General features: G+C 25.7%; 2 protein-coding genes across 4 annotated transcripts in view; one reads left to right on the plus strand and one right to left on the minus strand.

Moving 5' to 3' along the window:
- The window catches only part of LOC100207296 (neuronal calcium sensor 1), a 63,684-nt gene that overhangs the window by 47,711 nt on the left and 3,436 nt on the right, over nt 1–12,537 (minus strand). The gene's annotated exons all lie outside the window — the stretch shown is intronic.
- Nucleotides 1,688–7,780, plus strand: LOC101239495 (tektin-like protein 1). Of its 3 annotated transcripts, none has more exons than XM_065790541.1 (6): nt 1,688–1,787; nt 3,451–3,855; nt 4,733–4,973; nt 5,359–5,567; nt 7,061–7,156; nt 7,308–7,711. In XM_065790541.1, exons 2-6 carry the CDS (start codon nt 3,484–3,486, stop codon nt 7,569–7,571), a joined length of 1,182 nt encoding a protein of 393 aa, XP_065646613.1. In that variant the 5' UTR covers nt 1,688–1,787; nt 3,451–3,483; the 3' UTR covers nt 7,572–7,711. The 3 variants fall into 3 exon arrangements, with proteins under 3 accessions (XP_065646613.1, XP_065646614.1, XP_065646612.1); XM_065790542.1 differs by having other exon boundaries at nt 1,784–1,802; XM_065790540.1 differs by lacking the exon at nt 1,688–1,787 and having other exon boundaries at nt 3,349–3,855; nt 7,308–7,780.

The following is a 12,537-nucleotide window of genomic DNA, read 5'->3' on the forward strand; positions in this document are numbered from 1 at the left end:
CAGCTAAATATTTTTATATACAAATACATATATATTTATATCATAAATATATACAAGTTTGGATAATTTATATAATGGTGTTTTACATGTATTCTTAATCTTAATTTTTATAAGGACTGTATTTGTAGTTTTTATTTACTCTATATTTAATTGTACTTATGGACCCTGTGTACATGTTGTTTGAATTAAGTACATTAATAAAATAAAAAAATAATTAAAATTAAAATTATAAAAAACAAAAACAAAGAATAATGATAAAAAAATCTTTTTGCATTAACTTAGTCCTTCATACCTAGATAGTAACTACTTAAGGTAAAGCTACAGTTAAACGATCTAAAATAATTTTATTTTTCGCTTGTTGCACTCTCGTCAGAGGAGGCTTTTTTAACATTAGGAATATTAATTGAAATAATAAACGAAAAAAGATTGTTGCCTCATGCCAAACCCTTAGTCGATGTAGCAGCACTTCCTTGTAGCAACAGGCTATAAGATAATTGAGGTAGCAACACTCCCTTGTAGCAACAGGCTATAAGATAGTTGATGTAGCAGCATCCCCTTGTAGAAGCAGGCTATAAGATAGTCGATGTATGTACTGAAGCCAATATTCCTTATGTTTATATTAAAAAGTCACTACGTTGAGCAAGTCTTGACACAAGAGCGCAACAAGCGAAAAAATAAAATTATTTTAGGCCGATTAACTGCAGCTTTATCATTACCCAAACTCTCAGTTAATATATATACTTAACCCTACGCAAATGACTGCATTTCAGAATGACAATATCAAATAAAAGATGTCATATCTTTTATTTATGTATACACAAATATCATTGTGTGTATGTATGTATGTATGTATGTATGTATGTATGTATGTATGTATGTATGTATGTATGCATGTATGTATGTATGTATGTATGTATGTATGTATGTATGTATACACACACTCACACACACACACACACACACACACACACACACACACACACACACACACACACACACACACACATATACATACACACACAAACACATACAAACACATACACACACACTTAAACACGAACACACGTTTATGAGATGAAAATAACAGCAAAAAAAATTTTTCAATTTTATCTTTCTTTTTAAACTAAAAAATTGTCTAAGCATTCTAATATGTTGTTCTAGTATGTTGACCTTGACCTGTTATCTATTGGCACTAAATGCATGAGTACTCAAAATCCTTAAAATATAAAAATACTATTTACATCAACTGTAAAAGACCAAATTATGTAAAACAATACTTTTCATTACCACTGAAAAAAAATGTAATAACTTTTTTACCTTTTTGTGATGCAATTTAAAAAAATATAACAATATTTGAAGATTTTATCACAATTAACACGTTTTACTAAAACACACTGACAATCTTTAATCGGGAATGAAAAATGTAATGAAATGTTAAAAATTAACTTCAAGATTGTATCGCTTTTTTAGAAATAAATAATATTAGTATATTCCCTAAACAGGTTTGTGAATTTTTCTTTTTGAGAATTTTTAATTATACTTGAGCTACAAAGCGTAAAAATTTGCCATCAATTTTTAATAATATAGTTTCATAATTGTTTCGTCAAATTAGAGGGCGACACTGACATCAGCCATTTTAGCAGAAATAAGCTTTTTTAATGTTAAGCATGTCTCTATATCACTGCTCATTTAAACCCGGTACCGTAATTTTTGGGGTGTTATGACAACTGAATCGTTTAAAATTTTGCTCTGAGAGTAATCAGTTAATCTTGCTGGTGTTGAATTTGGTATTAAATATTTTGGTATTACATTATAAGGTTGCTTACAAATAATATAAACTTCTAACATTAAGTAAACACCTAATGACAGTGATTAAAATAGTAATAGCAATAATAATAATAAAAATATTTATAGTAACAATGATAAATAATAATAAATAATAATTATGATAATAATAATAATAACAATAACATGTTACTTTAACAATAGTAATACTAATAATATAGAAATTATAATAAACTAAATAAATCGGTATAATTTTCTATACAACAATCGTTTATACATACAAAGTTACAGTTACAAACAGTAATAAACTGACAAAACGTAACAACTGACAATGACATAAAAACGACTATTGCTAAAAAAGATTATAAATATTTAGTAAATATATTAATCATAGCTCTTATAATATAATAACCAAAATATATTGTAAATAATATGGCTAAATAAATAAATAAAATATAAACAGAAAAACACTGAGAAAATCAAAACAAAACAAAAGTTACAACAAACATTACTAACAAAACAAAAAATTACATTAAGTAATTTTAGCAACAAAAAATAAATAAAAAATAAAAACAACAACCACAACATAAAAATATATAATAATACACGGTAGAATAAAACATATAATAAATGGCTAAAATGAAAATAAAAACAAATAATATATAATTGTATAAAACATTATATGTCACTATTTATGAATAATTAATAGCTAAAAAATAAAACAATAAATGACTAACAAAAAATATCAAGTAAAACTTTGTATGCTAAAAAACTAAAAAAAAATTATTACTACAAGACCGCATAACAGCTTAACTAAAAAATAAATTGTAAATAAGAAACCTAAGAAATATATGAAAGAAAAAGTATATAAAATCTATAAGAAAATATCTAAAGAAATATATGAAATAAAACTAAAGAAAAATATTTTTTGTTTAATTTATAAAGGTTTTCTTTTTTCTTTTTTCCTCTTTTAAAAAAGTTATTTTTATCTGTTAGAAAAAAGTGTTCACCATTTGCAATGTCATTGCAAAGATGAATTGTTAAAGATTTCCGAATATCTTATATCGACATTGTAATTGTTACATCAAAAATGTCTCTGAATAAAAATTATGTTGCTTTAATGCAAATGATATTTTTAATGCTCTTATTTTAAAAATTATTTTTTAAGTTTTAGTAAATTTAAAATTTATGTTATTTTGTAAATTCTGGTATGATAAAGTTTTTTTGTAATTGCAGTATTTAAATGCATTTGAAATTAATTCAAAAAATATTTAAATTATATGAATCACTTTTAATGCGATGTGTTGCAAAAGTGACACAGAATGTATTAGTTTTATTTCCTTTTATATCACATTGACTTTAAATAAAATTGTTTTTTATTATTTTAAAATAATGCATTATTACTTTTTAATAGTTAATTTTTATTTTATTTTTGCATAATTATGTAATTAAAGACTTTCTTTATTTTTATAGTTGTGAGGATTGATTTACCATTTTACTATCTAAAAAAATGAGTATAGATTAGTTACTACAAACAAAAGTTATCAAATACATTTTTTTTAGTTTTAAAAAACCTAATATGATGAAAAAAACTTTTAATGCAGTCTGGTTGTATATCTTTATTTTTGGTGACTAAACTTATCTTGTTTAGTTATGAATCTTTAGAAAAGCGTTTTGATTGTTCATAAATGATATGCAATGGAAGTTACTACATCTCCAAAGAATTCAAATGAACTCACAGAGAAAAATATCAAATTAGCTGAATCCGCCATAGTGCAAAGTAATAAATTAAAATGTTTTAAAAATAGATATAACTCTTCAGCTTTACCATCTTTGAATGAAGATAGTATAGAAGTTAAAAATTATTTTAATCGTATTCAAGCTGATATTAGATCGAGTAGATCTATCATCTCAAAACTCACAGATACTCTCCTTAATGTTGATGAAGAAATAAAATCACTATTAAAGCTTCAAGAAAATGTGGAGAAAGTTCTTGGTCATATTAGAAAAGACTTGCTTTTAAATGAAAAGTCAATTAAAATAAGAAAATTGCGACCCCAAAGTGAAAAGGTGCACTATTTTATTAAGTACCTGTTATATATATATATATATATATATATATATATATATATATATATATATATATATATATATATATATATATATATACTTATCTTAAAAACATAGAGGTTATCTGTTTGTCTGTGGACATTTTTGTTTTCTGCAGTAAACTCGAAAACTATAGTTCTTTTTTACTTTTTTGCTAAACTATGTTTAGCAAAAAAGTAAAAAAGAACTTTTTTCTAATTTAATTAGTGGGTAATCTTGGCGAAAAAAAGTTAAAAAAATTAATTTATGAAGGAGATATGGTTGATTTAGGAAATAAAAAATGTTTTAAATAATTAAAAAAAGCACTATTGTACTTTTGTTTGACATTTTTTGATGTCATTAAACAGTTTTTTGTACCGTTTCATTTTGACATCAAAAGCGTCAAATAAAATTGCGTGTATAACTACTGATTTTACATTTAATTTTACATTGTACTTTACATTATATTTTACATTGTGTTTTATATCATATTTTATAATATTTTTTACATTATATTTTACATTTTATTTTACATTATATTTTATGTTATATTTTAATTTATACTAAATTATATTTATACGTAGTGGCTGGATGTTCAACAGACATTGTAGAAGTTTGGCAACAGGTTACATAGCAGGCTATGTAAGGGGCAGGTAGCCTGCCCCTTACATTTTAATAGTTGTGTAGCAGGCAATGTAACTTGTGATTTAGCGTGTGGTTAACCCGCAGGCTTTGTAATAACTATGAGCAGGATATGAGTTATGTAGCGGGCTATGTATATCGACTTTAAGTTACTTCAAGTAAATAGAAATGATTACATAAAATTTTAAATGTCTTGATTTTTTTTTTAATTAAATAGGATAGAGATGCTGCTGATGATTTTCTTCTCAATGAAAAGAATATTCTTCTGCAAATAAAAAAGTTGTCAGAGTTTCAGCTTAGATCTGTCCAAGTCCATCTTCAGGATCTTAGCAACGCTAGAAAAATATTAAATAATGTTGTTTCAGAATGTAAACATTCTCTTAACATTATTTCTCATGGGGAAACTTTATTGGGGTTTCCAAATAAATTCACACAAAAAAAAGCTAGTTTCAATATAGGTATAATACATTTTAAATTTAGATTAATGTGTTTTATAATTTTTCATTGTATTGCCAAAAAACATAGGCTAACATTTTAGGGTTGAAGAAGGGCTGAAGGTTTCCTTTCTTATATAATTCTAAGGGTATATTTATACATAGTTTTTTTTAGAACTACTATAAAGACAGGGGAATGGGCTACATACATTTATATGTTTCACAAAGTGTCAGCCAATGCTTTAAAGTATAGAGTTTTCATAAATTAATGTAAATACAGTTTTGCCTAATTTTGAAAGAATTAATAATTTCTTTTGACTGTTTAATATATGACTCAAATTTGTCATGTTGACATGATGATTTTTATTTAATCAGTGTGTCTTATTTAAAGTTATAAGAATAATTTTAGTTACTTATTCTGGTATTAACAATGTTGGTGCATACATATCTGAAGCCACACAAGCTATTTCAATGAGCTATGATGCCATTAAGAGTTCACATCAATTAAAGTCTACAGTTGAAATTAAAATGAAAGAAGTTACTGCACTTCAAAACGAAATACATTCAAGTGTTAATGAATTTTTAATGAAAAAAGTAGCAGAATCCGAATCAAAAATGGTAAGCATAAAAGTTTCTTTTAAATATATTTGCTGATTTATTTACTTATAGTTACAAAAAATAAATAAAATTAACAAATAAGCTGTAATGCACATTATAGCGTGTAGAGTCTAACAACAGTACATGTCAGATTGTAACAATTTTTTACAGTTTTGCACATAATTGTCATAAAGGGTTTTGAATATATTTAAATTTTTTGCATCCACAACATCTAGTTGTAAATGGTTCCATTTGTCCTCTATTCTATTTATACAAAAGTTATGTTGACTGTTTGTTTTTTTTCTTTGTTGTCTACATATTCTTTTATTGCGCCCTCTTGTAATTGAATTTTTTATAAATATAGGAGGATTGTACCAATTAGTTACATCTAAGTTATTCATAAAACTGTATAGTTGTACTGTATCATCCTTCAACTTTCTATTTTTCAATGTTGAAAGATTAATTTTATTTAATCTATTTTTGTATGGTAAACCTTTTAAACTATGGATACAAGTTGCTCTTTGTTGGACTTGTTCAATTTTATTGATATATTTTTGTAAATGTAATTTAATGTAGAAATATTAACTTTGATATATAAGGTATATATTTATTTTTCAAGCATGAAATTTCACATAATAAAAATAACACTCTCACATACATTGATGTCAAATATATATTTGTGTAAAAAGTTCTATAAAAATAATAACTCAGCATACAATGTCAATACCAATATTTTTCATTGATGCTAATTAAGATGCCAAAAAAATGGTTCTTCAGGGTCAAATGACAATTCCTTTTAGTTCCAGTTTAATTTTAGGCTAAATATTAATATTAAAGGGAGTATTAGTGGTACGATTTTTTTTTTTTTAATGTTAATTCACCTCCCCAAGGCCATGAAGGCCACTACAATCTAGAAGACTACATTATTTGTGATTACAACCCTCTCTCAACCCTATAACCCTGAAACACAAAGCCTGACGAACAAGGCTACTGCGCGGAGAAACAAGTTGAGCATGGTACTTCCAGGGACTTGGTGGAGATCAAACTCAGAACTTCTTGCTTATAAGGTGAGCACTCTACCACTACCACATAACAAGTGAAATGAAAAAAATACTGATTAACAAGTGAAAAGCCATTAAAGAATTTTTTTAATATATTATACAAATGTTTCATGTTATAAGTTTTATATACTGTTATAATAGAAAATAAATAAATTTTACCCCCATAATGCTATATACTAATATGAAGTTTTGTTCCTTATTATTATTTTTTTTTTTAAACTAACTTCATTTTAAGTTAGGGTTGCCAGATGTCTGGTTTGTACGAAGGAGAACACAATAAAATATTTATTTTTACAAATTTAGCGCTGTATTCTCCCTTATAAAAGAAGGACATCTGGTTACCCTAATTAAGTGATACTTTATTTTTTTAATTTATTGATTTTTTTTTTCTAAGGTTTGAAATTAAACTTTTATGATAATCATTTTTTTATTAATAATATTTTTATATTACAGAAACGTTTGCAACATTGGAATGGAGAAAATCTTATTGCGTTGCATCATGACTCAAGATGTCAGTTTATTACTGATATTGCAAGAGGGCGATCCTTGGTAAAAATCTGTCTTCTTTTTTCAATATTTTGAAATTAATTTTTTTTTAGTTTCAGGTATTTATTTAAATATGAACGTTGGAATTATTTTATATTATTTATAGACCTCAGTAACTTATTATTTATAGGATCTAGTATCTTATTATTTGTAGGGTCCAGTAAATTATACAGATTTAACATTGCCTGAGCGAAGTTGCCCAATTCATAGGAATAGATCAATACCATTACTACCTGAAACTAGGCAGCTTAATGAAAAAAATGCAGCACTAGAAAAGTACTTTAAGGCTATTTCTAAAAACGTAGAGATGCTAAAACTCACTCGGCAAAGATTAAAAAATGACTTATATGATAAAAGGGCTGCAATTCAAGTTGATGCTTGTGTTGTTCGTTATCGAAGACAAAAAATTAATCACTAGAATGATACATCTTTTTTATAAATTTAATATATATATTATATTATAAAATTATTTTTTATACAAAAATAGGTTTGTATCAAACAATAACTTTTTCAATATGTTGATATTATTTTTTTTATGAGTTTTTTTATAAATATTTTTATACATTAAAACATTAATTTTTATATATGATTGACTTGTGAACTTTTGTTTCAAGTATGATTATTTTCTTGTAATAAAATCTTTATTTTTCTAAAATAAATAAATTTTAAATCGAAAACATTTGTATGTGTAAAGAAGAAGAGATAAAGTCAAAAGTGTACATGTTTTCAAAATACTTATAAAGTATATAATGCAACAAGGGGTAAATAAACGAAGCTAAAATAAAAATTTTAGCTTCGTTTATTTTTTTATTATTATTTTTTTTTTCTTTGTATCAAAAATAACCAAAGAGTTTATAAAGTCATAATTTTTTTAAAGAAGTATTTAATTTATTTGTACTGTTTCTTTAAAACGTAATTAAAATCGTTTATTGATTTAACTAAGAATGAACGTTGTAAAAAATGAGTTGCTTGAGTTTGTGTGCGTGCGTGTGTGTGTGAAGCACTTCGGAAGAGCATATAACTAGAAAGTTTATGCCTGCTTCCTTACCAATGTCGCTTATAAGGCGAAAGCCGGCGTTGAGCCAGAACACTAACTACTGCGCCATGGCTGTAATTTTTAACTTTTAAATGAAATTTTTATTTTTTTGAACAATTGTTTAACATTATTTAAAACGAGTATTATATCCTTGTTATTCTATTTAAATTACATAAAATATAAAGAGTTTTAAGTTTTTTATTTAAAAAATATATTAAGTTTTGTAAAGATCTTTACATTTAAAGTGTTAAGTTGCTTAATTAAACTAAAATAAATCTTGCTTTATTTTGACACAATATTGTTTATTTTTACGAATCGAAAAAAATTTAAATCAATTATTATATTTGCCGTTTATATGGAGATACAATTTCCAGAGAAATCATTATTTTATTTACTATCAAAATCATAATGGCGTTTACAAAAACTGTATCGGCTAAGCTTAGTTTAAATTTTTATATTTTTGCCTAAAATATCTTTATTTTTAGACTAGTTAATAGCCATTAACAATCCTATCTCAATGTGTGACGCCTTTTTTTTAGAAAAGTTTATTCATTTTATTATACTTGTGAATCAAAGTGCATTCTTCTTATCAGTTAATGCAACAATATTTGAATATATAGCGCAGACAAGATAAGTTAGAAAGATAAAAAAAAGACAAAAACTTTTCAATATCAAAATTAGGGTAGCTTAAGCACATGTTTAAACGTGTATTCTACTAAATGTTTGAACGTTCATTTTATGGAGTTTAAAAAAGAATGGTTATATTTACTTATAACTCTCACTTTATCCCATTTACTACTTCAATTTGTTTTAGCCCAATTTATTTTTTAAATGACTTTTGCATTTAAATAGAAATTGAAATAACATTCTTGCGGATCAGTTCTTTTTGTGGTTAAGCGTTTACGGTAAAAATGCTGAATGCAAAAACGCTATCGTTTCTGTATCTTTACTAAAATTAAATTGATAGTAGGGTTAGCTTTTATGTTGAAAACTGTGAAAAGCAAGAACACTCTAACGGTAACAGTGTAAATATCAGCAACGTAGTGTTAGTGGCACATATATAGTGTTCTTGCATTCACCGATTAGAAGAATGCACTTTGATTCATAAGAATAATAAGATGAATAAATCTTTCTAAAATAAATATTTTTGTAATAAAGTTTTGGCTCTGAAACCGTCACCAAATCGCTAATATATATTATTGAGCGCTCATATGTACACCGGTCTTATTACACTTCTATTATTATTAAAATTTATTATTTAGATTTTTATCTTTGAGCTTGCGAAATTCGTGTAACCAAAAGCTAGATTTCAGACTCAGCATTATATTGGGCTGACTAAAAGATAATGAGAAATTTTTCTAAAAAGTTCTGACTGCTTTGAAAAGTTTTTCATGATTTAAGTTTATATAAAGGCGTAATTTTGCCTATAATAATAGGTCAATTAAAATTCTTTATGCTATTACAAGCTAAAAAAATAATTAACGCCGGTTTTAATTCTTTTTAAAACTAATAAAATGGAGATAAATTTTCTATCGGCGGATAAACGTTTTCTTTCGTATAACTTAATTCTAATTGAATAACATTAAAAATCATGCGCAGCGCTTCCTCCTTTATAAGTTGCAGTCAGGTTCGATGTGTGGAGCAACTTTCAAGTATCGGCTTCAATGCTTTTCAAACGGCAAGTTAACGTTGTATGATTGACTTAACTAGGGAGATCAAAACCGATATTCCTTTAAAACCGTGGTACCGTCTTAGTCGTACTTGGTAGTAATCCAGCGGCATGTCAAAATAGCGTCTTTGCGTTAAAAAAAGAAAATTTTGAAATGTATTTTGTAAGCTTCGAAAGTTGTAATCAAAGTGAATTATTGTCTTTAAAGTTAATTGGATAAGCTTTTAACAACTGTTCGAACTATCAAGAAGTAATCACAACAAAAATTATGATCTAAAAGTATCTCTACTACTTGTTTAAACTTTTCCTTTTGCTTCCCCGTTTAGCTATAGGTATGGCACGTTCTTAAAGAACGTTTTTTCGACAAGGAACTTATTATATCTCTACTGGATTTTATTTTGTGTTACAGCTTCTGTTGGATTTAAAAACACAAAGCTACATTTTAAAGATAGGAATATAAAATACTTTTTTGAAAATCCGGCCAAAAAAACTACCAATTTTAATTAAGACATTTATTAATTTATTTTTTATCTTGAAATCTATGAACAGTCAATTAAATCAGTAAACATTCTTTACCAATTTTTTAAAAGTTGAATGTGATTGGTTAACTTTAAGTTATGATAACTATGCGGTATTTTATTGAAAACTATTTTACTACACTGACTGTTCCTTGAAAAATGACGTATTTTACTTTGTTTTTTTCCCTGGTGTGTTATACCTCTTCAAAAAAATTTATATTATTAGGATAAGAATATGATTTATTATGAACGTAGGATTTATTTCGCTGATTTGACGTCATCTTTATAGCGTCTTCTTTACGATTTTTAATATAGCTTATTTTGTAATTAAATTAAATTAAAACATCTGTTTACGGTATTTAATATCTTATCTTTAATATCGGTATCTTATCCTTATTAAAAAAATATTATTAATGTACAATATAATATACCATATTTCTAAGGTTTATATATAACCTCGTTATTCAAGTAGTAATAATAATATATTACTTGAATAAAGAAGCTATAAATAACCCCTAGAAATATTTTATATTATATTAAAAATAATTTTTTAACAAGGATTAGCTTAAATACCATAAATAGATGTTTTAATTTAATTACAAAAACTTTTCCAAGATGTTAACTTAAATTTATTGATTTTTAATTTTTATTAGATTATTATATTACTTAGCATTATTATACGCTTATTGACTGTCTGTGCTTATAAATCAAATTAGTCAAGAAAGTTAATATAAAACATGTTTTGAAAGCTTACTTTTATTTTTAATTCAATTGCAATTTTGCCTCTTTTTTTTTTGTTTAAAAAAGATTCGATTAATTTATTCTAATAAGATAGCAATAAAATAAAAAATATTAAAAAAAAAACAAATTTATATTGATTTTTTTATTTAAATAACGGTGGACAAGTAAAGTGATGGCGGTCAAATAAATTATTAAATCTTAAAATAAGATATAATAACTTTACCTTTAACTTTTTGATAAAGTCAAATGAAGTTTGAAATAACAACTAAATCAGTAGCAATTTCTGACTTGAAGAAAATGAAATAGTAACGCAAACCATTTATTTAATAAAAGTTGTGATAAATTTGCTATGCGAGAGCTGAAGCTAAGGCATGCAAATCTGAATCTGAAATCGCTGAATTGTGTAGAAAGCAATATCTTAATAAGCAAAAAATCCCAGAATAGTCAAGCTAAAATTAAAAGATGGTTTGAATGATGACGAGTTGATTGAATTGCGTAGACAGCATTACCATCTCAGAAAAAAGTGACTTTGATTCAGAGTTATTTGTCCAGTGGGATTCGGTATTATAAAGGGTCGATGGATTCATTGAGGAACTAATGACAATTAATGAAAACATAAGACTTTAAAAAAATTGAGCAAAGGAAGTAGTATATCCTTTGCTCGTTTTCTCTTACCAACAATGTTGAAGTTGTTCAAAAAATTGAAAACATTTAACTGGAATTGTTCATTCGTGCTGACAAATTCTTTCAAACTATCGTATAAGATATCAAGATAACAATGTATTAAAACTACGTTCTTCTAAAATTTTTCGCATTTCTTCAATAAAAAAATTCATGTTGTTAAGATCTGTGTAGAACAATCTGTGATAAAAATTCTGGCGCTATTACAATTCGTGGAAGCATCACTTGACCGCCATGTCTCAATCCTCCAATTATACTGATAAACAAATTTTTATTTGTTTATCAGTATAATTGGAGGATTGAGACATGGAAATCTTGTTAACTAGGTAATTTTTTAAGATAAATTAAATATGCTGATTTTAAATATGCAACTCATTTTTTACCATCACGTCAAGTTGTAAAGATATTATGCTTCAAATCTTTAGTATTTGGGGTAATGTCCCTAATATTGTCGAAAAAAAAGTTATTCAAAAGTATGTCAACTTGGGTCTCAAAAGAAGCGTATTTTCATAGAGATTTTAAAAAACATAAATATTTTTTCTTAAAATTTATTGACAAAAAAATTATATGAAAAAATGCCAAAGACTCTTAAAAAAATTTTAACAGAACGTTTAATGTTTAACAGCAATAATACAAAGAGTACTCATTTTTATTACAAACGAATAACATTTTTAAAATCTTTATGAAAGCTTCTTTTGAGACCAATATACGCTTCTTTTGAGACCCAGGTTGACATACT

Source organism: Hydra vulgaris, chromosome 02 (assembly GCF_038396675.1).
Source record: "Hydra vulgaris chromosome 02, alternate assembly HydraT2T_AEP".
NCBI classification, from domain to species: Eukaryota; Metazoa; Cnidaria; class Hydrozoa; order Anthoathecata; family Hydridae; genus Hydra; species Hydra vulgaris.